Here is a 25,131-nt window from a genome sequence, read left to right as displayed (position 1 = left end):
ATGAAAATTTTGAACAATATAAAAATGCCAAAAAGATTGCTAAGAAAGTAGCAAGAGAGGCTAAACTTAAGGCTTATGAGGATCTTTAGATTAGGGACAAGAGAATGTGAGAAAGCTGTCTTCTAACTTGCAAAATGAGAGAAGAATGGTAGACACTTGGATCATGTTGGATGCATTATGTGTGATAACCATAGGGTATTAGTAAAGACAATAGATCAGCAGAAGGCGGAGAAGTTTTCAAAACTTGTTAAATGACAACCACTCTAAGAGCATAGGAATAGAAGGAACCATAAACTCAAATGACATTGGAGACTGATGCAGGGACATGTGATGACCTAACCCTAGATGCATGTATAATCATGTTAATGAATGTTCAAATAAATACACCAATTAACTAACCCTTTCCAGTAAAAGGGATTAGGTAAATCTCAACACAAAGATGAGGTTATTCCGTCAGGATCATCCTCCTTATCATAAGATCACGTAAACAGTAAAAGGGGAGGACCTAGGAATATGAAGATATCCCAGATCTAGCATAAGTCAGTCCACAGTCAAGTTTAGATCTGATTCTACTGACTAATCATCCCTCTTTTCCATTCAAAATAGAAAGGGGATATCCAGAGAGGAATAAAAGGGGTGAAGAATGAAGGGTTCTATATGAAGAAAGCACAGGTCCTTTTGTTGTCAAAAGGAAAGGAGGAGGATGATTCTTACCTTTTCCTGCACCTCGAAGATCTAAAAAGAAGGAAACTTGAAATCGGGGTGGAATCCTCAACACCCAAGGGCCAATCCTGAAACCCTAATCTCATGAATAAAGAGGAAGAAAAAAGACAAATTTCTATTTATTCAATAATAGTAAAAATAGGGCTTCTCACAACATATATATAAGCTATGAAAAAAGTAAAAGTGCACTAAAACCCTTGAAAACAAGAAAAATAACAAAAAGGATGAAAAATAAAGAAAGTGCAATAAAGTCTCTAAAATAAGAAAAAAGAACAAAAACACCTAAACTAAAACACCCGTGTGGTAAGGTGTGAAATCTGACCCATGGATCTATGGTCAGGGCACGGTCATGCTGCTACGCGTCAGAAAATGGGTCCGATGGACCTAACGTCCATCCACATCAATTCCTCCGCTCCGGTACTCTGTCAGTGACGCCTCCTCCTGGTACACTCTAAAGGGTGCACCACTAATGTCCGCATCAAAGACCATAGATACTTTCATAGGATTGGGATACTTGAAGTGAATGAAACTTCGAGAAAGATGACTACCAATGTTGTTAAATCGCATATGCGAATGTGATTGCATGTGTTCAGCATTTGCGATCGCATAATCACATCAGTGATCACATATTGTCTTTTTATTTTTATTTTTTTGAAAAAAAAAAAGGAAATTTTGAAAAAATGTAAAAAATTCTAAAAAATTAGGGAAAACTTGCCTAAGTGATTGGATAACTTTTGTTTTATTTATTTCATTATTGTTTGAGTGTTTCATTATGTTATATATCTAATTACTTAATACTTATATTATATTTACATAAATTTTAACAAAATAATCAACAAACTGCATTAAGAGAGAATTAACTATAAAAAACTTCAAACATAGAAATTTTATTGATAAATGGATAACTTGACAACTTGAAACAACTTTCAAGTTACAACTTACAACTTAATATACAAATACAATTTACAAAAAGAAGAAGAAGAAGCACAACTTACAAAATATAAAAAAATAAAGATAATAACATAGGCTATTAATATAATAATACACTAATACTATATATATATATATATATATATATATATATATATATATTGATCCAGTTGCCATTGTGGCATCTAATCACCACCACCACCATCATTGTCGTCGTAGTCGTTATCATCATTGTCTCCTTCTTCGATGTAAACTTTATCTTCATCTGTTTCTTCATCATCAGTTTGCACTAGTACTTCATCCATATCCAATAGTTGATCTTCATCATAATCTTCTTTCTGTTCAATCTTGTCTACTGCCTGAATGCTACTGCTCCCCTCTCTTCTCCACCTTTGAGTGGAAGAACTTTGTCTAAGCGTTGATCCAAATGCAACATCTTTGACTTGGGCCCATGTAAGGTTTTCTCCTGCAAAGACCAACTCATGTGTTTACGAGCCATTCACCATCCGCATCCAAATCATCCAGGTAGATACGATCATAGAAACTGGGCTTTTCTTGCCTAGCTTGGAATCGTTCTTGCAGCTTCTAGTTATATTAGACAAACCAAGTCATTGGGCTTCTTTTGTTAAAGACGATTACTTTTTTTTTTTTGTGAATTTGCATTAGCGATGGCCTATGGCTGTTACTTTTAACTCCCTAAGATTTAAGACTAAATTCAACATTAAAAAGTGAATTGTCAAACTTACCAACTTGAACGTACTCCAATTGCATTTGCAATAGCTGACAAAACTTGTGAGTCTAAGAATCTTCATGGCCAACTTCTTTAGTGCTAGATCCTTCCTGTTCGGCAGTGTTTTAAGTATTGACGATGTTGGCCGATATATACCACAATATATCTTATATCCCACCCGCGCGATACGAAACACACAAGTAGTGGGATATATCCCACATGTTTGATCCAGTGAATATTTTTTATTTTCGATCTTTTTTTCTTTTTTTCTTTTTTTTTGTAAATCATTTAAATCAATGTCAAATTGTTACAAATCCTTCATTTTCGAGATTTGGAGGAGATTGGCTGAGTTATGGAAAATTGAAAAAAATAAAATAAAAATTCCAATTTCTTACAAATCGGTTGCAATCTTTGTGTCCAAACGTAAAATCAAACATGTATGTAACTTAATCTTGTGATTTTTCTTTTGCTTTTGAATGTATTACTTGTGTTTCCACACATCTTCTTACATTTATAAATTATATGAATAGACTTTAAATATACTCGGGTCAATTTAATTGGACAACGCATAGATTAGGACCCTATACAAAGAAAACCTATTATATGCACTTGTTTTTTGTAATGTTTTGATTTATAAGTGTGTATTAATGTCTTTTTTAACAATCACTGAAGTTTCATTGAAAAATTCGACCAATTTCCCAATGTTTCCCCATGTGTCCAAAAACAGCGGTACATTACGCGATACAACTGATATAACCCATGTGATAACCAATACGTATCTGTATCCCAAGGGTGTAATATGTAACGCGATACCGATATTTTGAACATTGTTGTTCGGGTCCACTCCATAGGCACCCTACCAGTCAATTGAAATAACAATTTTAAGTAGGTTTGACTTTGTACATTGTAAGAAACTATTTATAAGTTACTTAGACCAATTCATTGAGATGTTCATACTTGGCAATTTCATAGTCCTATGGCTGATGACTATTTCTTTTGAGAAAATACATGTACTCTTCATGTAGAAGTTTGGTAGAGCTAAAATCTTGTCTTGTTCATCTTTATCTGGAACCATTTTTTTCATGACATCAAGAAAGCCAACCATATGCGTCACTTCTATCTCCCTTAGATCAGCGAAAGCGAAGAATGTTGGATTAAAGATGTAGGCAACTGAATATAATAGAGATAGCATTTGGCTATTCCATCTCTTATTTATAATATCTAAAATTGGCCTATAATCACATTCTTTATAATTGAAGTGATCCATGATTTTGTTTCAATCTCTCTCCATCACATCATAAATGTAACCTATTGGTGGCTTCTCATCTCCGTCCATCAATCACAACATAATCACTACGGGTTCTGACGATTTTAATGCTTTTAGTACTTATGTCCAAAATGATTGTGAAAGAATGGTTTATTGGACTAGCTTCCCTTCAGCCTTTTTTGACCAAGGCCCATTATTTCAATTGGCCGACACTACAATGCTTCTAAGCTTGGCTTTCTTTGAATACAATCTTTATAGTGTTAAGAAGGCTGCTGCGAAATGGGTGACAACTGGACGAAGCAAGTTATACCTAATGTGTTTTCTCATTTAATGGAGAGGAAGGGCATGCTTGTACATAAAGACCGTGATTCTTATAGCCCTAGCAATCATGTTGTAGGACACATGCATGTGACTAAATAATCAAGTGAGATCAATCAGCGATTTAACCTAAATAATTAAAATTCATAAGCTACGCTAATTCATCACACATCAAGAATCAAGCACTTGAGTACGAGAGGTTCAAGCCACATATGTAACAACTACGCAATGCATAACCATTCAAATACTAATTGATAGGATCTTATGGATGTTGGAACATCCAATTAGCATAGGAACTAATCTAAACCCAAAGGGGAAGCTAATATGAATTAGGGTTCGCTCAATTAGGGCTTAGGTTAACCTAGGGTTCATGGAATTTAGGGAAAATTGAAATTAGGACTTGTTTGATTAGTTAAGGGATTTAGGGGTTTTCAAGTATTAATTCAAGGGAATTGTAGGATTGGAGGGTTAGGTATTGGGAATTTGGGAATCTAGGGTTTAGGGAATTTGGGAAATTTGGGGATTTAGGGTTTAGGCAGGGTTAGGATTGGGGATTCTAGGGGGTTTTGATGCGGGAAACAAGGGGAACAAATGAGGGTGTATGGCTGACCGTACGGCCAGCTAGGATGGCTCACACGTGTGGCCGTACGGTCACACGTGTGGGAGATTTTGGTGCGGGTTGAGGGGTTCCAAGGTTATGGTTTGGTTGGGCTAATATAGGTGATGTAAGGAAGAAGGAAAGAGGGGTTTGGATAGGTTTAGATCAAAGGAGAAGAGGAAAGAGGTGAAAGTTTGAGAAGAATACCTTTTTTGAGCAAAGGGAAAAGAGAAGATGAAAGATCTCCGTCGAAGAGGAATGGCTTCGTACCAATCCTACTATCCACATCACTTAGAAAGTTGTCATAAAAGTACAACAATAGGTTTTTCACGATTTTTTATATTCGGCTATGAAGCTTCTTGTAAAATCAACCTCATTTTATAGGCATGTTTCCCTCACTTCATGATATGAAGGAGGCTTAAGCTCAGGTCCAAATTGACCTATTGCTTCCAACATAACCTTGAAGCTTTTCAACTTAACAATGTTGAAAGCAACACCGGCTTGGTACAACCATTTAGCGATATATTGAATCATGGTTTTCCTATATTTTTTGCTTGTATTGGTTTTCCGAAGTGGTGTGCATGGGTCCTTTGCTCTTACTCCCTTGGTCAACTACATCCTCAAGATGTGGTATAAACTAGCGCACACATGCCGAAGGCAACCAACCCACATGAGGGTTGATGATCACGAACTCGGCATTTGACGAAGGCAACCAGATCACACGTCTACAAGTTTTGAGGACCCACATGGGAGGTGATGATCACAAACATTTCATTCACCTTCTCATGTAAGGAGCATTACAAAGGTCCGACACCACGAAAAAGAGAAATCCTAGTTTTTTTTTTTTTTTTTTTTTTCTTTCTTATAAAGATTTTCAGCATAAGATGGATGAGAAAGAGCAAAATAAAAGGAGGAGAAAGAATTCTAGGATAGAAGAAAGAAAGATTGGATAGATCAGAAACAAGGATACTTTAATACCATGTAGGTTTATAGACCAAAAAATTAGATCAGAAACAAGGATATTTTGATACCATCTAGGTTTATAGACGAGTGATAGAGGGTTGATGCCCCTCACCCTCCCCTTATATATTAATTATAAATACAGAAATGACAAACTACACTTAATAACAAAATAAAAAATATCCAACACGTCGCAAATCATCATAAATAGCTAATAATACAAGAGAATGACTAAGAACCAAAGCTACTGTACGGTCCACATCCACATCCATAAGGTGGGCCATACGATCCTTCATCCATCAGCATACACTATATATAGATAAATAATTAGTTTTGTATATTCAGGCTTTTGCTTCCTTTAACACTCATGAACTCTATTCCGGATGGATTTAGTTCTTTTAGGGACAGTCATTCTTTGGCTGGATCCCTTTCTGCTGCTTTAAGTATATTTACTGAAAGCTTGAGCCGAATGGGGACTATCTTTGGTCAGTTCACCTTTGTGCATGATTGGCCAAGGGACTTTGCCTATCCTCAGTTGTTTCTTAGGCTTCTTTGTGTGAGTACTTGGCAGCTATTCATCTAGTGAATCTTAATCAGTATATTAGCGACTGGTTGTCCTTATCCCACCTGTGACTCCGTTTAAGCTTCTTTCCTTGCAGCTGGAGATCTTTAGCTTGGATAGCAGAAATCAGATTCCACTTCCTGTATAAGGAACCTACCTCCGGACAGAGTGTTTGCAAACTTGTGATCAAAGTGTACCCTTCTCGTGTCTCTATCATTTATACTCAATTTTGTTGACTCACTTACACTTTGGCAGCCCTGTCGCAGGTCTAGGCATTACATGTCCAAACATAATCACAGTTGGTAATCAAACTTGTTACCCTGTGGGACATGAATAATGCGTATAGAAGCATCTCCCCCCCCCCCCCAGCTCGAGGGTTGTGTTGAAAGACGTGGGTAATATTACATGAGGGCTGATGTTGGGTGGGCAGCTGATCATGTAACTTCCGCCAAGTAGTCAAGAGAGTTCTGTTTCGAATATGATTCATGAAACTGGACTTATAAAGTTGACCCTGGAATAGTTCAGATTAGGCTATAATGATGAAGATGAGGTATTTTAGAAGTATCCCAAAATAAAATAAAAGATAATAAGAAAGAAAACATAAAGGATTAGTATTTTATTTTATTATATTTTTGGGTGCCCTTTCTCAAAGGACAGCACATGCAAACACTGACACAAGTAGACGTGTCACAGTTTCAGGTGGAGTGTATTTGTTACAGTGGTGTCTATCATGATACTCGGCTCAACATTTCACAATTCTTTGCTGAAAATTTGAACCACGGTCATTGGTTTTGCCTTAATCCTAAGTGTGCCTTTCTGTTGAAGCCTTACCACATCCCAGGTTACCACAATTGCAATAACCAGCATGCTTTGCATCCTCAAGACATAATGCTTTTTATTTTTATTTTTTATTTAATTTTCTTTTGCCTTTATTTTTTTTATTTCACAATAAGCAGTACTCCATCCTAAAAGCTTAGACTGCAGTATTCTCCAATTTCAACTGTTACAATAGCCACTTCTGAATCCCGGCGCATAGCGCTGGAGTTTTTTTTTTTTTTTTTACTTTGCACTGAAGATCTGTCTTGGTTCGGCACATCAGAGATCACATACTAATGTGTTATCCCGGTATGATTAGTTTCATGAAATGATTATATGATATGATGGTAACTTATATACATAAATTTAAAAAAAAAAAAATAAGAAAGAAAAAATAAGACGATAAGAGATGGTAACTCAATGAAATCTATTCCTTATGTTGGATATCAGGGAGTTTAAGCCCTATATTGTGGGCTTGATACTTTTGTCTAGCTATTATATTGTAACTTTTTGAGAAATGATGGAATGATAGCAGTTATCTTAATTGGCACTTTTAGGAAGGTCAAATGTTGGAAAGTCATCCCTTTTAAATGCGCTTACAAGACAGTGGGGTGTGGTACGGACATCAGATAAGCCTGGACTTACTCAGGTAGTCACTGTTTCAACTTCTAACACATTGTCTCGATATAGTATCTACAGTACCTAGATAGTGATTATATCTATTTATTTTGTAGACCATTAATTTCTTCAAGCTTATGCCGAAGCTCTGCTTAGTCGATTTACCGGGATATGGTTTTGCATATGCAAAGGAAGAGGTCAAGGATGCTTGGGAGGAGCTTGTAAGTATGCATTAGGAAATTGGTATCTAAACTTTAAATTTTAGTAAGATACAATGACTTCTTAGTTTGAATTGAGCTTATTAATATTCACACAAATCTTCATACTCTTGAGGACCCATTTAGTTACAATCAACGCTCTGTTTGGATAGGCTATTCTAGACACATCTGTCCAGCTAAGGCCGGTTTGGATCAGGCTTTTATAGATAGATTATTATGTTTGCATCGGTTGTTGTTTGTCAAACACCCTATATAAGGATGGATGGAGAAGCATGTGGCTCTTGTAAATATTTTGCACATCGCCACATGTGGACATGTGATGTGCTTGTAGATTGATATTGGCATGTCTGACATATATGGGCCACTTCATGGTGCACGATGGCACATGGGGTCATTGAAAATTTATGGTGGCACATGTGGCGTACATACATGGGAGCATTGACAAATGTGGGGCACTTGAAGTTGCAATGTGGCATGTGTGGCATGTTTGAAGATGGCGGGTCTCACTAATGGCACATTGGCATGTGCTGCACATTCAATGTGCATGTGTACAAAAGTAGCTACTCATTCATACACCTTATGGAACAAAAGGCTAAAACCAACTTTTTATTGAAATTACCTTGTACTAGGCAATGACTACTTTTTGGACAACCTTGTATTTGTTTTTATTTGAATCAAGGTGTCCCAAATGGGTTATGTAATGGTAATGGTCATAACCGTTACGCGTTATGGGGCCGAAACGGCCGTTACAGAAAAAACAAGCCATAATGGCCGTTACAGAAAAGGCAAACCATAAAGGCCTTGTAATGGCCCCATAACGGATTGTAACGACTCGTACCGGTCCTATAACAGTTTTTTTTCCCCAAAAAAAAGGACTGTAACCAATGTTCGAAATATCAGTATGGTGTTACATCTCACCCTTGGGATACAAATACATATCGGTTATCGCATGGAATATATCGGTTGTATCGCGTAATGTATCGTTGTTGTTGGAAACATGGGGAAACATTGTAAATTGGTCGAATTTTTTGACAAATTTCAGTGATTGTTAAAAAAGACATCAATACACACTTACAAATCAAAACATTACAAAAAACAAGTGCATATAATAGGTTTTCTTTGTATGGGGTCCTAATATATACGTTGTCTAACTGAATTGATGCAAGTATATTCAAAGTCTATTCATATAATTTATAAATGTAAGAAGACAAGTGGAAACACAAGCAATACATTCAAAAGCAAAAGAAGAATTACTAGATTAGGTTACATACATGTTTGATTTTGTGTTTTTTTTTTCCGCAACTCGGTCCTTCTCCTCCAAATCTCGAAATCGAAGTTCCCAATCCATGATTTTTCACGCCATGCAAAACATGAAAAATCATGAATTTATAATAATTTGACACTGATTTAACATGATTTACAGGACAAAAAAGAAAAAAGAAAAAAAAAAAAGAAAAAAAAAAGAAAAAGAAAAAGAAAAAAAGAAAAAAAGATTGAAAAATGAAAAAAATGCTCACCGGATCGAACATATGGGATATATCTCACTACTTGTATGTTTCGTATCGCACAAGTGGGATATACGATATATTGTGGGATATATCGGCTTATATCGTCGATATTTAAAACACTGATTGTAACGACTGATAAGGGGGCCATAATGACCATTATGACCCGTATCATAACGGTAACGGTGGTGGCCGTTACAGCCACCGTTACCGTTATGGAACACCTTGATTTGAATTGTTGCCAATGGTGGTTGAAAAGCCATGAACATGTGTACTATTTGGGCAAGGCTATTCGAATGGAACATTTTTGGTAACCAATATAAGCCCTAAAAGTATGATGATGTACATTGGCCATCTCATTGTCTCTTTCCCACTTAGCATATTTGGAAGAGAAAGCTAGGAGCTCATCATCAAAGTCAAGGTTGGATTTAGGCGGTGAAGGTTCATGAATGACATATAATACTTGTTCAAGAGTGAGCACTAGTTCGAGCTTCTGGGATCAATTAATAAAGTTCTTTCCAGTGAGTTTTTCAGAGGAGGTGATCTCAGAAATCGCGTTAAGGTTCGACATGACCGTATAACCATAAACCCTAGATTAAAACTTAGTATTCTTTCTTCTTGTGCTAGGGGATATAATACTTTAGGCACATAGACGTGGAGTTTGTCCTGTCGTGTCCTCGGCACAACCAACAACTACTACTACACGAAACAACTTAGGGTAATCTAACCAAGCCTCATAATATCCATCCACAGGTTGACATTACATGTAAGCATGCATCGGGGCTGTGAGTGCCAGTACAACACTCTACATGAAACTCAACTCACATACTTCTAATGGCACAAACTGAAATGTAGCATAATCATATGCATGAACTACAAGGTATCTGTTTCGATTGTTTTGTCCTTCCTCGCGCATTGCATCGTACATCCAGGCGTGCAACTAGGGTGCATTTAACGTTTGTGAGGCCTCATGACACAACTCACATCAATATACACAATACATGGGATTATCATGCCTGGGTCTTCAAGATCTGCGAACCAAGAAGCATGCACAATAAGGGGTTGATCTATAAGAAATACATGATCGGGCCTCCCGTTACTTAATCTGGACCTTTGGATGTGATCAACACATCAACCTTCGGCTACTTGTCAAGTTTAAGCCTTATCTGATCTTAAACACGTTATATCCATCCATAATTGATCCAATTTTCGAAAATCTACCTTAGACAAACCCGATCACAAAAGGTCTGATACTTACCATTTAGTAGCTTCCTCATGAGTCATGAGGGATAATACTTCCTCATGGAATTTAGGGCCAAACATGCCACCAATGGGTGAAATATGGTGTGATTAAGTACGATTGCACAATCACCATCTATTGCGCAAGGTTTTCCACGAAACACACAATTAAGTGACCACACTATGTAGTGTTCAAGGTTAGTTTATCAATCCATTAATTCACCTAGTGTGGCCAAGCCTATAACCGTAAGATCAAATAGAAATCTAACAAATCAAGTGGGTTTATGTTATCATATGATTTGGCTCATAGTGATGAGGAACCCACACGACCATCATAGGCTAGACATGTGGCGCCACCACCCACCAAAAATGGGTGGGCCCTGCATATGCCCAATGTGTGGTCAACTAATTATAAACAATATCAATGATTACAAAGGCCACAAAATGCCTAAACCAAAACATCACTAATCCAATGGTCTGAATCTCGTTGAGCAAGGTCCATGGACTGATACACATCCATGATCTAGCATCCCTTTAGTCAATCTAAGCATCCCTTTAACCAATTTGAGCTAACAAATGGTTTTACAATGTGCCAATTGGGCCATGGAGCAATTTTCAGTCCAATCTGGTCACTGGCTAGGGAGAGTTGTGTTCCATGCGTTTTAGTACCTTAATGAGCCACGACCAACACAGATGCACATGTCACATTTGTGGACATCTATCTTTGAGATGTACAATCATCGTGTGTGAGGGGACTAACTTAGTTAAGGATGGAAGGTCTCCACCATCGAGAACTAATTTGGTGTCGGTTGCAGTGTTCGAAGTATTGATATCGCTACAAGTTTTGTTGGCCGGGAATATGGAAATAATATTGATATCGCCGATAACTAGAAATGCGGGGAAACATGGGGATAATGGTGGAATTTTTTTAGTGAAACTTTATAAGATATTAAAATACACATATTTGCATATTTAGGAATAAAAAAATTGCAAAAACAATACATACATAATAGGTTTCTATTTAATGGGGGCCTAAAAGCATGTGTTGTCATAAGAAATCAATCCAACCATCCCATTTATACATCCAACCAGTGTTCGAAATATCGATACTATCGGCCGATATATCGGCCGATATTATCGGTATCGCACCACTGCGAGACGATACACTCCCGATAACCACCGAAAGATACCAAAAAATTCAAAATCTCAATATCGGCCGATATATAGTCGATATCACACGATATATCGACGATATGACGAGATTTCCTCTCCATTATTGTCGGAGACAAATGCACGGACAGAAAATTGGATCCGGCTTGTGGAAAATTTTAAAAAAAAAATTGAATTAGAAAAAAAAAAGAAGAAGAAATCGGAGCGTACCTGGCTGGAGGTGGGCCACTCGACAGGTAAGTAGGATTTTCTGCAAATTTTCTTCAACTTCCCCCTTTCTTGGAGATTCCGGCGAGGAATCAGGCCGTGGTCGACATTTCCGGGTCACAGGAGAGAAATCTATCAACGTCCGAAGAAATCCAAGCGAAATCCGGAGAAATCCTCTCCGAAATGTCAAGAAATCATCGTGAGATCTGAAATTTCCTGGATTTAGGCGAGATTTTAGGGTTCCGGAAGGCTGGAACCCTCTCTGCGTCGAAAAACAAGAGCATCCGAGCCCTCTTTAAGTGATTTTGGGTTGGGTAGTGTACCGCACACCACCGAGTGTTGACGTCATCAAGTGTTGTGGGTCCCATTATAAGGCATGCGTTATATCCAAACCATTCTACCATTTGGCGAGCTCGTTGTATGGCTTGAGACGAAAAATAAGACAGATCCAGAGAACAAGTGGACCACACTGCAAACAACAGACAATAGTGGGAGATTGAACGTCTACCATTGAAACCCTTTTGAGGTCAGAGAAGTTTTGGATAAATATGATATTTATTTTTCCTCTTCATCCAGCTCTGTGTGACCTCGTCAACAGATTGGATGGAAAATAAAAGTCATGGTGGGCCCTACGAATGTTTTAACAGTGAGAATCACTGTCCCACTGCTATTTGTGGTGTGGTCCACTTGAGCTTTGGATATTAATTATTTTTTGGCTCATGATGTAAAATAATCTCTCCAAATGGTTGAACGGTGTGGATATAATAAATATATTATTGTGCGGCCATATAACATTAAATCTGGTCCAAAAGGAAGCGGATTGGCTGGTGTACCACACGAGGACGCGGATTGCGTACTACCCCTGCCCGTCCCTAGCTCCGAACGGGCAGGTCTGTGGTCGGGCCCACCGTGATGTATCTGTACATCCAAACCGTCAATCACTTTTCTCATATTATTTTAAGGTATGAGTACGAAAACGAGGCATATCCAATGCTCAAGTGGACCACACCAAATAATAAGCTTGCATTAAAATGCACTAAGCATTAAATGTCAGTGGGATTAAATGCAAGAGTCATTTTGTAGGGCCCACCATAACGTTTATTTTCCATCCAATCTGTTCATAAAGTCACAAAGACATGAATTAAGAGGAAAAACAAATTTTATATTGATCCAAAACTTCCGTGAACCCCTAAAGGGTTTCAATGGCAGACGTTTAATCCCCCCATTACTTTTTTCAATGCGGTCCACTTGATCATTAGATCTATCTTATTTTTCATCTCAAGTGGACTATACTCAAGGAAACAATGGTAGTTGAACACAGCACCATTAAAAACTTTTTAGGGTGCACCTTGATTTTCCCTATATTTTATTAGGCACTTAATTTATTGATAACTTCACATAAGTTTGAATGAAGAGAAAAAACAATTATCAGCTTTATCTAACCTTTTGTGGCCCACTAATGGTCAATCAATATTGTTTCCTATGGTATGGTCCACTTGATTGTTGGATCTGCTTCATTTTTTTTTGAATAATGTCCTAAAATGATATGAAAAAACGGATGGATGGGGTGGATACTGAATATAGTTGTCATAGTTCAATCGCACAGCGCATATCTTAGTACAATATACAAAGGAAACCTATTATGTCCATTTCTTTGTTGAGATTTTATGATTTAAAAGTGTGTATTAGGGTCTTTTTAAATAATCCCTGAAGTTTCATTGAAAAAATCAACAATTATCTTAATGTTTCCCCATGTTTCCCAAAAGTGCGATAAATTATGCGATACAAACGATATATCCCATGCGATAACCGATACGTATTTGTATCCCAAGGGTGCGATACATTGTGCGATACCGATATTTCGAACACTGCATCCAACCTTCCATCCAAACATCCATTGATATTTCAAAATATCGACAACACGATATTTCACCGAGAAATTGTCTACAATTGGAAAGAAAACGAAAGGTTGTGGTCTCAAGATATCCATGTTGCGATAACGTTAATATCACGATATTATTGATATTATCGTTGACAATTTGAACACTGCATAGAACCATGCGCCCATAAAAAATTTTGAAATGGATTTTTTATAATAAACAAATTTGTGGCGATATTGATACATTGGCTATAATATTGAAATATCGCTGATACACTAAAGATACAAGCGACACTTGGAATTTACACAGTAAAAAATATCGGCAATACAACTTATACAAGTGACACCAGGAATTTACACAGTTGAAAACATTGGCGATACTTAGGATACATTGCCTATACTTGGAATTTCTGATTCCACTAGTGTTATCGGTATCGCCGAGCTGGAGATACGGATAATATCAAGGATATTTTGATAATATTAGGGATACTCGGAACAATGGTCAATTGTGAATTTAGCCCTTACCCTACATAAGAGTGTGTGTCATGGATTTGGGATCCTAGTATGGACTTTTTGGATACTTACACTAGTGGATTGAAGTTCAAGTCAATAGTCTTGGGGCCCATTAGCCTAGACTATGATCACGTGGTCAGGGACTTGATGGTGCACATTAGTTGATCAATCCTTATACTTGAGGACATGTGAGGGTTGTGGATCTTAATTAGGCGACTTTGGCTCACTTTATGAGGTTCAGTAGAGGTTATTGAAAATGGGTGATGCTGGTTACGCCCATTAGGGTTCATTGATTTTTACTCTGGCTAATAAGGAATCCACTAGGTTTATCATGAGACTTGTTTAGTAAAAGATTTGGTTAGATCAGTACTCATTGAGTGGTTTTTCTGTTTGGCCTAGTACTCGAAAGGTTTTAGTTGACTTTAAGAAGGTTTTCAACTGTTAAAGTATTGTTTTAATAGTTAAAATTGTTTTTACGGCACTTGATGATGATTTGATCGCCCAGATCTAATTATTTACTTCATTATCAGCATGAAATTTAGAACATAGGTGGATGACCTTGACAGTGGAGGGATTAAATCATAGGCATGTGCATGTGAGAGGCTGATTAACGAGCTTTCTTCATAGTAGGGTACACTGAAGTTCGTCGGGTGGTGGGGCACCATTCTGAGTGCACCCTAGAAATCTTACCCCCTCATCTATTTAAGGATCCTATTGCAGAAGGGATCCTAATTTGTGTGTGTGTGTGTGTGTGTGTGTGAGAGAGAGAGAGAGAGAGCTTGGACGTTCCCCTTCCCTTTGGATGTTCCACCCCACTGAGAAGAGAAGAGATAAGAAGTGAGAGAACCATCTCTCCTTAGCGTACATCTTCCCTTCACTGTGTGGTCTGCTTGTGCAAACAATTAGTGTTTCTTCTGCCTCTACCAGGGGTTACACATTTTCTCTTGGTTGATCCTTTCATCTGTAATATATTGGAGAGATTCTTTTAGTTAGGAGATCGGCATCGACAAATCTGCATCTTAGAGTTTATTTATGCGATTTATCACATGCAAGTACAATCTAAACCATTCATGTCATTGTTTATTATTTGGAAATATGATGTTATTATGTTCGGGTTATTCCTAGGATTGGTTTCATTGAAAAACATCAATAATACATGTATTTGTTGCGTTTTGATCCAAAGGAACCAACATGTGGTATTAGAGCGGTCTCGAATCGCAATAACCATCGATTTCTGGAATTTCTAGTGATGTGATCGTTGTTTATTGGGTGTCCAAACTGGCCAAATCATATCCCTCTGTGTAAGGATCAATTTAAACCAAGTTTGAGTGCAAACAGGCTCCCAGATTAGATTATAGGCATGTGCATGTGAGAGGTAGATTGACGAGCTTCCTTCATAGCAGGGTACACCAAAGGCCATGGGGGTGGCGGATCACCATTGTGAGTGCGCTTCTGAAACCCTACCCCTCTATGCAAGGATCTAATGCAGAGGAGGTTCTAAACAAGGGAGAATGTGTAACCTCTAGTAGGGGTCAAGGAAACTCCAACCGTTCACACATGCAAATCATATAAAGAAGGGAATATGTAGGCTAAAGAGATGACGGAAGGGGAAATAATTCTCTCACCTTTTCTCGCTCGTTTCTCTTCTCAAAGGGGTGGGACGCCTAAGGGGAAGGGAACGTCCAAGCTCTCTCTCTCTCTCTCTCAAATTTTCATGGAAAGGCAAAAGTCTTATTGTGCACTTTTTCTTTCATTCATCTCAAATTTTATTTGTTAATTTCACAATCAAGTTAAGCGACAATGTTGCAGGGAATATTTTATTTCTGGAGGTATTGGTTGATATTATCCATATTGCATGGTATGGATGTGAATTATGGGAGGAATAACAAAAAATAAAAATAAAAAATAAAAAAAAAATCTCATTTATTACGATATATTTTCAGTACACGATGATACATAATAATATTTGTGATATTTCCTGCAACATCTGCAACATTTCCTCATATATCTATGATATTCCTAGTGATCAAGCCATGTAGGTCCTCGAGTTCATTATGCTACCCAGAAGAAAGATATCAGTTGTTTATTTTTACCCCACCAGGTGATAGGCTGAATTCAAGTTTGAGTCCGTGTTTGTGAACTATGGTCTCCACATATGAAGATTATTCATTTATTGATAATAGCTAATTATAATCCAATCACGATCTGATTACAATTAATTACAACTCGTAATTATACTTGCAATCCTTATAATAATAATTAAAAAAAAAAAAAAACTGTGTATTCCTCAAGTGCACCTTAATTACTAGTCCACATGTACGAAACTCCACACACACATCCTTCTCTCTCCACACTCCCCCTCAAATCGGTGCATGGATGTCTGTCATGCGTGGCTTGATATTATGATATGAGATGAGTCCCTTTCAGGTATGGGTTTGTGAACTATGGTCTCCACCACATTTAAAGATAATTCATTTATTGTTCGAAGAGCAGTGGGAATGGACGAAGTTGGGCAACTTAGATTTCAACATGATACCTCCTAAGGATGTGTCCGAGCTAGAGAAGCCATTCACGGAAGAGGAAGTGAAGACAGTCATTGGTTCGATGTATGGGGACAAGGCGCTAGGCTTGACGTATTCCCATTTTTTTTTTTCTTTCAGAAAATTTGGCATATTGTTAAGAAAGACGTTATGGACTTTGTTGGGGAATTTCGGGAAAGGGGATGTCTATCTTATGAGTTAGGAGCCTCTTTTATCACTCTTATCCCTAAGGTAGAAGAAGCAAAACAATTAAAGGACTTCAGGCCGATCAATTTAATTGGGAGTTCCTACAAGATTTTGGCTAAGACTCTTGCGTCCAAGTTTAGGGCAGCTATTTCTAATGTTATTTTTGAGAATTAGGGGGCTTTTGTTGTAGTTTGACAGTACCTGGATAGCGACTTAGTGGCTCATGAATGTATCGATTCAAGATACAGGGACAAAAAAAGAGGGTTAGTCTGTAAATTGGATATCGAAAGGCATATGACCATGTAAATTGAAACTTTTTAGACTGCGTGCTTGATTGGTTGGGATTTTTTAAGAAGTGGAGGGGGTGGATTAGTGCATGTATCGAATTTGCATCATTCTCCGTTTTGGTCAACAGTTCATTGAAAGATTTCTTTAAAGCTTCTAGAGGTTTGGCAGGGAGATCTGCTATCGCCGTACTTATTTGTGGAAGGCTCATAGCGGCATGCTATCCAAAGGTGTCACGAATGGGTTGTTCAGAGGATTTGATATAACAGAGGTTGGATGCTAGATTTCCCACCTTCAGTACCTGGATGACACACTTCTCTTTTGTATAGTTAAGGAGGACTTGGTGGATAACCTTCGAAAAATTCTGGTTTGCTTTGAAGCTGTCTCAGGCTTTGAAGATTAATGCGGCCAAATATGAAATGCTTGGATTGCATGTAGATGGGGACAAGCTAGATTGCTTTGCTAGAATCTTCGGTTGCAAGTCGGGCTGCCTTTATGCATTGGGAAACCAATTAAGCATCTTTGGGACAAGGTGATTGAAAGAATCGAGAGGAAGTTGGCCTTGTGGATGTGTCACTATTTATCAATGGGTGGTCGGATGACTCTTTCAAAGACATCATTCTCTAATATGCCCATTTACTTCTTATCCCTGTTCAAATGCCCCAAGTTGGTGTTGAACAAGTTGGATAAATTGAGAGGGAATTTCCTATGGGATGGTGCTAGTGATAAAAGGAAGTTTCAGCTTCTTAGGTGGGGCGAGGTTTGTAAACCTTTTTTTTTGGGTGATATGAACATATCCCTTCTTGGGAAATGGGTTTGGCATTTCGAGGTGGAGAAAGGAAGGCTTTGTAGACATGTGATAGCGAACAATTATGGCACAGAAGAGGGCGGATGGTTTGTGATGAATTCTTCACTTTATAGAGCATCAACAGTTTGGAAAGTGGTAGCAAATACCGAACATTTGGTTAGGTGTGGGATTTCCTTTGGGTTGGTAGTGGAAACCATATTCACTTAAGGATTGACCCTTGGTGTGGTGGCCACACGCTTCAACATCTCTTCTTGAGGATTGCTCGCTGCTCTTGATAGATCTGTTACTATGGTGGACCGTTTTTCCATCATTGAGGGATCGGTTGTCTGGTCTCCGCCTTGCCGAAGGAACTTGTTGGAAGGCGAGATCGATGAGGTTGCTGAACTTTTGAACCTGCTACACAATGTTCGGCCCATGGTTCTAGAAGAGGACTCGATGTATTGGTTGAGACATTGCTTGGGGAAGTTCTCAGTGAAGTCATTCTTTCAGTTGATATCAGAGGCTTCTCCTCAATCTAATCTGCCCTACCCATTCCACTTTTGGTTCTATGGAGCTCCCCCCTCAAGTGGCTGTTATGTCTGGCTTCTTGGAAGGAGGAGAGTTCTCACGATAGATCATCTGCAGAGGAGATCCCTTGTCCACCTAAATATTTGCTTAATGTATGTGGCAAATGTGGAGCCGATCAATCATCTTTTCATTCATTGTTCCTTTGCCTGTAGTTTTTGGAACCACTTCTTTAGTGTCATGAACATTGATTGGGCTATGCCAAAGTTTGCAAGCGAGCTGATTTGGGCATGGCATCGTGGAGGAGTCGGTAGATACAAGAAGGCTATTTGGAGATTACTTATAATTGCTGTCTTTTGGGCTTTGTGGGGAGCCCGAAATGGGCTATGTTTTAGAGGTGTGGGTATAAAGGAGGTCATTTGTAAATTTAAGAGTTTTGTATTTAGCTAGGCAGCTCATGTCAAGGCGGTCGTGGGTGGTTCTCTTTTCTGAGTTTTGTTCTTGGGGGGTTGTATTCTCTCCGCTTTTGCGGCTTCTCAATAAAATTGTTGTCACCTCTTTAAAAAATTGCTAATTATAATCTGGTCACGATCTAATTATAATCAATTTGTACTCATAATGATGTGTGCAATTCTTTTCTAGAAACTGTGTATTCGTATGTGCACCTTAATTGCTAGTCAACACATGTTGTTCACGAATGCATCCCTATCCCTCTACACTCCCCCTCAAGTTGGTGCATGAATGTCAATCATTTGCAGCTTGTATGTAATGAGGTGAAGACAAGTCCTATCTAATGCTTTGGTGAAGATATCCTCAAAGTTGATTGTGAGTGTAAACATATGGTGTAGAAATTTCTCTGGCAGTCACCTTATTTCAAACAAAGTGGATCTACTTCAATATGATTTGTTTTTTATTCATGGAGAATTGTATTTGCAACTAGTGTTCGAAGTATCAGTATCACTACAAGTTTTGCTGGCCAGGGATATGGAAATAATATCGATATCGCCGATAATATTGTTGATAACTGGAAATGCGGGGAAACATAGGAAAAATGATGGAATTTTCAGCGAAACTTCAGGAGATGTTAAAATGTACATATTTGCATATTTAGAAATAAAACAGAATTGCAAAAAGAATGCATACATAACAAGTTTCCATTTAATGGGGCCTTAAAAGCATGTGTTAGTGTAAGAAATCAGTCCAACCATCCCCTCTGGTTTATTTAACCATCCAACCTTCCATCCAAACATCCATTGATATTGCAAAATATTATCAACAACACATGATATTTCACTAAGAAATCATCAACAATTGGAAAAGAAATGAAAGATTGTAGTCTCAATATCTCGCATGTTGCGATATCGATAATATCAAGATATTATCAATATTATCAATGGCAAATTGAACACTACATGCAACCATGTAAACAAAATTTTGATGATATCAATACATTGGCAATATTATTGAAATATGGTCAATACACTTATGATACAAGCATTACCTCAAATTTACATAGTCGAAAATATTGGTGATACATTGGCGATATTGATGCATTGGCAATACAAGCGACACCTAGAATTTACATAGTTGAAAATATTGACGATTACATTAGCGATATTGATATGTTGGCGATATTTAGTGATACATTGCTGATACCTGGAATTTCTGATACTACCAGCATTATCAATATCACTAAGCTAGAGATAAAAGATAATATCGGAGATAATTCGAACACTGTTTGCAACGATATGTATTGCATCTTGATCATCATGGTACGTAGCAGAATGTTTTGACATGGGAAATCCAAGTTTAGCTAGAAAAGATGGAACCCAAGTGACTTCATAGCAAGGTGTCCCGTGTCCGTTACATTTCGGCCGTATCGGCCGATACGTAACGGTAACGGCAGTGGCCGTTACGCGATACGGGGCCGTAACGGGGCACCCCCCGATTCTATAGCCGTAACAACCGTTACTGCCCGTAACGGTCAGGGCGTAACGGTAAAAAAAGGGCCAATTTTATTATTATTATTATTATTTGCTTTTTAAGGTCTGTTTTTTCACTTTTTTTTGAAACTTCTTTCTTCCGAACTCTTCTTAAATCATTTTATTGCTATTTTCAACCACTCTTAGCTTTATATTACAGATAAAAACAACTGATATTAAGGATTTTCTTGATTCGAAGCTCCATGGGTCATTTTCCAGAAATTCCTCAAAAATAGGTGTTTATATTTTTTATTCAATGTTTTGTTGTTTGAATGGTAGAATATGATATGTTAATCATAATAGAAGACATTAATGTCCATTTTACAGATTGTTGTTGTCATTTTATATTTTTTTATAATTTTTTTCTATTTATGCACTATTTTTGGCCTTTTTTAATTCGAAAAATCATTTTTTATTTAATGTTTTGTTGTTTTAACGGTAGAATATAATGTGTTAATCATAGTAGAAGACATTAATGTGCATTTTACAGATTGTTGTTGTCATTTTATATTTTTTATAATTTTTTTCTATTTACGCACTATTTTCGGCCCCTTTTTTTTTAATTCGAAAAATCATTTTGTATTCATTGTTTTGTTGTTTTAATGGTAGAATATGATGTGTTAATCATAGTAGAACATGTTAATATCCATTTTACAGATTGTCATTGTCATTTTATATTTTTTTATAATTTTTTCTATTTACGCAATATTTTCTACTCTTTTTTTAAAAAAAATTGAAAAATCATTTTTTATTCAATGTTTTGTTGTTTTATGAAAAATAATTGCAAACACCTACACATGTAAGATATTTTCATATTACATTCATTCTAATATATCTATCATTGATAGTAGATAGTTGGAAAATTAATATATGAGTTTTGCAGTCAAATCCAGGTTGTCTGGTTCATAAATTCATCAGACAGTCCGATACAACTTCTCACCAAAGAGTGGACCGTTACGCCACCATAAACATGTTCTAATTTATAAATGAATGCATATTTGGAATGCTTAGAATATTCCGGATTTAATACATATTTTTTCATAATTTTTTGGCAAAAAAAAAAAATTTTGCACCGTTACGGGCCGTTACACCCCTGTATCTGTATTTAGGGGTGCACACGGTTCGGTTCGGTCCGGTTTTGGGGTGAAATCAGAACCGAACCATTCCTTACGGTTCTAGGATTTTCGGAACCGGACCGTTAGCACCCTAGAACCGAACCGGAACTGGACCGTGAAAACCGGTTCGATTCCGGATCGGTTCCATGGTTTTGGGCTTTTTATAATCCAGCCCAATTGCATGTTCTATTTTATAATTTAGCCCATGTCCATTCATGTTGTGATCCATTTGATGAATGGTTTAGATATTGTATATGGTGTGAAAAAATACATTTATGAAAACAATCAAAGGGTACATTGTAAACCATAAATCATGAGTCAAATATACAATTAAAATATATTGTAAACTCACGTTTCCAAGTTCGGTTCCACGATTTAGTTCCACGGTTCAGATTCACGGTTTGGATCACGATTCGGTTCTATATACCCCCAAACCGGAACCGAACCGAACAAAACGGTTCTTTAATTTTTGGAACCGGAACCGGTGCATTCTAAAACCAGACCAAACCGGACCGTTTGGTCGGTTCAGGTCCGGTTCCACGGTTCTTCCAGTTCGATGTGCACCCCTGTCCGTATCGGTATAGGAGGGCACCGTTACGCCAACCGATAGCGATACGGGATACCTTGCTTCATAGGCAGTATGAGCCATAGCACGATATTTTGCTTCCACAATTGATGGGCGAAAACACTTTTTTTTTTCCATGTTACAATATTTCCACCCAAAAATTTACAATACCTAGAGGTTGAATGATGATAAGAAGGACACTCAGCCTAATCAGTATATGAGAGGTCTTGATAGATGACTGTTTGCTTTTATAGGATCCCTTTTCCCAATGCATACTCAATTAAGATAGTAAAGGATTCTTCAAACAACATCAATATGAGTTGTATATGGGACATGCATCAATTGACTAACTGCACAAACAACATATCACAACCTCTATCCTTGGAAGAGTAGAGTAAATGGTCTTCCCAACAAGGCATCAATAAACTCCTGATCAATTAGATTTTCACCATCTTCTGTGTTTAGATGATGATTTGGTGCTAGTGGAGTCGGCTTAGACCCAGTATGTTTAAGTAGGTCAAGAGTATTTTGTTGGGAAATAATTGTGCGTTTTTATCCTAGTGAGTTCGGTTCTAGAATTATTTGAATTATTTTAAGGGACCCAAGTCCTTAATTTCAAATTCCTTCCAAAGAGTGTTTAATGAGAGTTTCAATACTCTTGAGATCATCCCCTGTTACAATGTTGTTATCAACATATGTACTAGAACAATTGGTTTCTCTCTTTCCTTTGTTGTACAAATATTGAATGATCAAGAGTGACACCATTTACATCCTAGATTGAAAAGTGCTCTAGTAAACCATTCAAACTATGTGTTCAGTGATTGCTTGGGGTTATAGGTAGCCTTTTCTTTCTTTGCACACTTGATCTTCTCCCCTTGCAGTAGAAAATTAGTTGATGTCTTCATGAATACTTCCTCATACAGTTCTCCATGGAGATGCATTTTTAACATCTAGTTGATTCAACGGCAACTTGTTGTTGGCACCAATCATAATGAGTAAGCAAATGGATCTCATCTCTGCAATAGGTGCAGAGGCTTCTAAATAATCTATTAGGTAATATTGAGTGAAACTTCACCACCAATTGATTGTAGCGTCCCATTTGGCTTGTATTCCAGGTATATTGGCCCATCTACAGCCTTATGTTTTTTTTTTTTAATCTTTTTTCTTTCTTTCTTTCTTTCTTCTTTTTTTTTTTTTTTTTTCTTCTGGTAGTTGTGTCATCACTCGAGTTCAATTTTTTTTTCAAGTTCTGTTGTTTCTTCTTCCATTGATTGTGGCCACTTGGCATGAGATAATGCCTCCAGGTTTTTTTTTGGGGGGGAAAAAGTGTACAATCAAGGACAAGGAATTGTGGAATGGCGACAAATAATCATACGAGACAAACTGGTTAATTGGGTGATGAATACAGAACATTGTCCATTTTGAAGAGCAGTTGGAAGATATAGATCTGAGCTCAAGGGATTAGAGGAAATTAAAAACATTCCGGTATAGGATTACACAATAACTGAAATGTTTTTGATTGGTAGGAAGCTTAGTAATTACACACTGAGTCATCTATTTCCTCCTTTCATAAACTTGGAGAATGGGATCCTTTGGATGATGACTATTGATAGTCACAAGTATGTCCAAACAAATGATTGGAAGAAAAAAATTATCTACAATGGAGAATTCCTTTTCTAGAAGATTATTGGCCTCTCTTTGTTGTTTTGAAATAAAATGTGTCCACATGAAATGGTACAACCATTGAGCTTCCCCTTGGAGGATGGTGGCATTTGTTATTGACGAGAGGTGTTGTCTATATGATTGTAATGCCCACCTCAGTGATGGCAGTGTGGGTCGTACAATATCATACAACCAATGTTCATAGTATTGTTATTGTTATATGTATCACTGGCCGGGGATATGGAAACATGTATTGATATTGATCGACATTGTCCCTCTGTTTCAAAAGCCCACTTTAGGCCATGAGCTCAAAAAATGACATAGATCTGAATAGTAGGTGGGACCTAGGAAGGTTTCAATTAGGTCAATCTTTGGACTGTGAAATGGATCTGTCTAATGTGGTCCACTTAAGCATTGATCTGCCTCATTTTTTGGGTCATGCCTTAAAATGATCTGAAAAAACGTATGGACAAGGTACTTTTTTCACAAATACCATGGTGGCCCCCACCCTTATCTTTTGACCCAAGTCTAGGTAGCGGAGTAGGTTCGACCCTGGCCTCACCAAATACGGTGCAACCTTGATAGTGGGGCCCACCTTGATCCACTTATTGTATATGCACGCCATCTAGGCTTTTGATAAGCTCACGGAGATCTAGATGAAGGGAAAAACAAATATCATCTTGATCCAAAATTTTTGTGGTTCTCAAGAAGTTTTTAATGGTCAAACACCACTATTTCCTGTGTTTTGGTCCATCTGAGATTTGGATTTACTTAATGTTTAGGTCCATGCCCCGAACTAATTTGGAAAAATGGATGGATGGTGTGGATATACAAGATGGGCCCCACCGTCGGGGCAACACCTTGTTCGGTAAGACCAGGGTCTAACTTAATCTACTCCTGCTCTCTTGAGTGTGACTTGGTTGCAACCCTGACCGGTAAGGCCCACCCCAATATATGCAGTGCATATCCACGCCGTCCATCTACTTTGCCAGATTATTTTATGTGGTCCCAATTTTATTTTATTTTTAAAAAAAGACAAATTTTAGATGGGCCATACCACAAGAAACACTGGTTGTTGAATGCCCACCATTAAAAACTTCCTAGGGTCCACCGTAATTTTTATGACCATCCATCCAACGTGTTGATAAAGTGATATAGACCTAGATGAAAGGATAGAATAAATAGAAGCTTGATCCAAAACTTTTGTGGCCCACAAATGGTTTTTAATGGT

At 37.6% G+C, this 25,131-nt stretch overlaps 1 protein-coding gene across 4 annotated transcripts in view; it reads left to right on the top strand.

Annotated features, from left to right (window-relative positions):
• LOC131251265 (uncharacterized) overlaps positions 1-25,131 on the top strand; it is a 115,461-nt gene that overhangs the window by 56,891 nt on the left and 33,439 nt on the right. For 3 of the 4 annotated variants that reach the window (XM_058251902.1, XM_058251888.1, XM_058251895.1), the window contains 2 exons: positions 7,462-7,553; positions 7,639-7,743. In XM_058251902.1, coding sequence (XP_058107885.1) covers positions 7,462-7,553; positions 7,639-7,743 — 197 coding nt within the window. Of the gene's footprint in view, positions 1-7,461; positions 7,554-7,638; positions 7,787-25,131 lie in introns of all 4 variants that reach the window. The other variant, XM_058251910.1, reaches the window with a different exon arrangement.

The sequence above is a fragment of the Magnolia sinica genome, chromosome 1 (assembly GCF_029962835.1).
Source record: "Magnolia sinica isolate HGM2019 chromosome 1, MsV1, whole genome shotgun sequence".
In the NCBI taxonomy this organism is placed as follows: Eukaryota; Viridiplantae; Streptophyta; class Magnoliopsida; order Magnoliales; family Magnoliaceae; genus Magnolia; species Magnolia sinica.
This window is presented reverse-complemented; position numbering and strand designations above follow the sequence as displayed.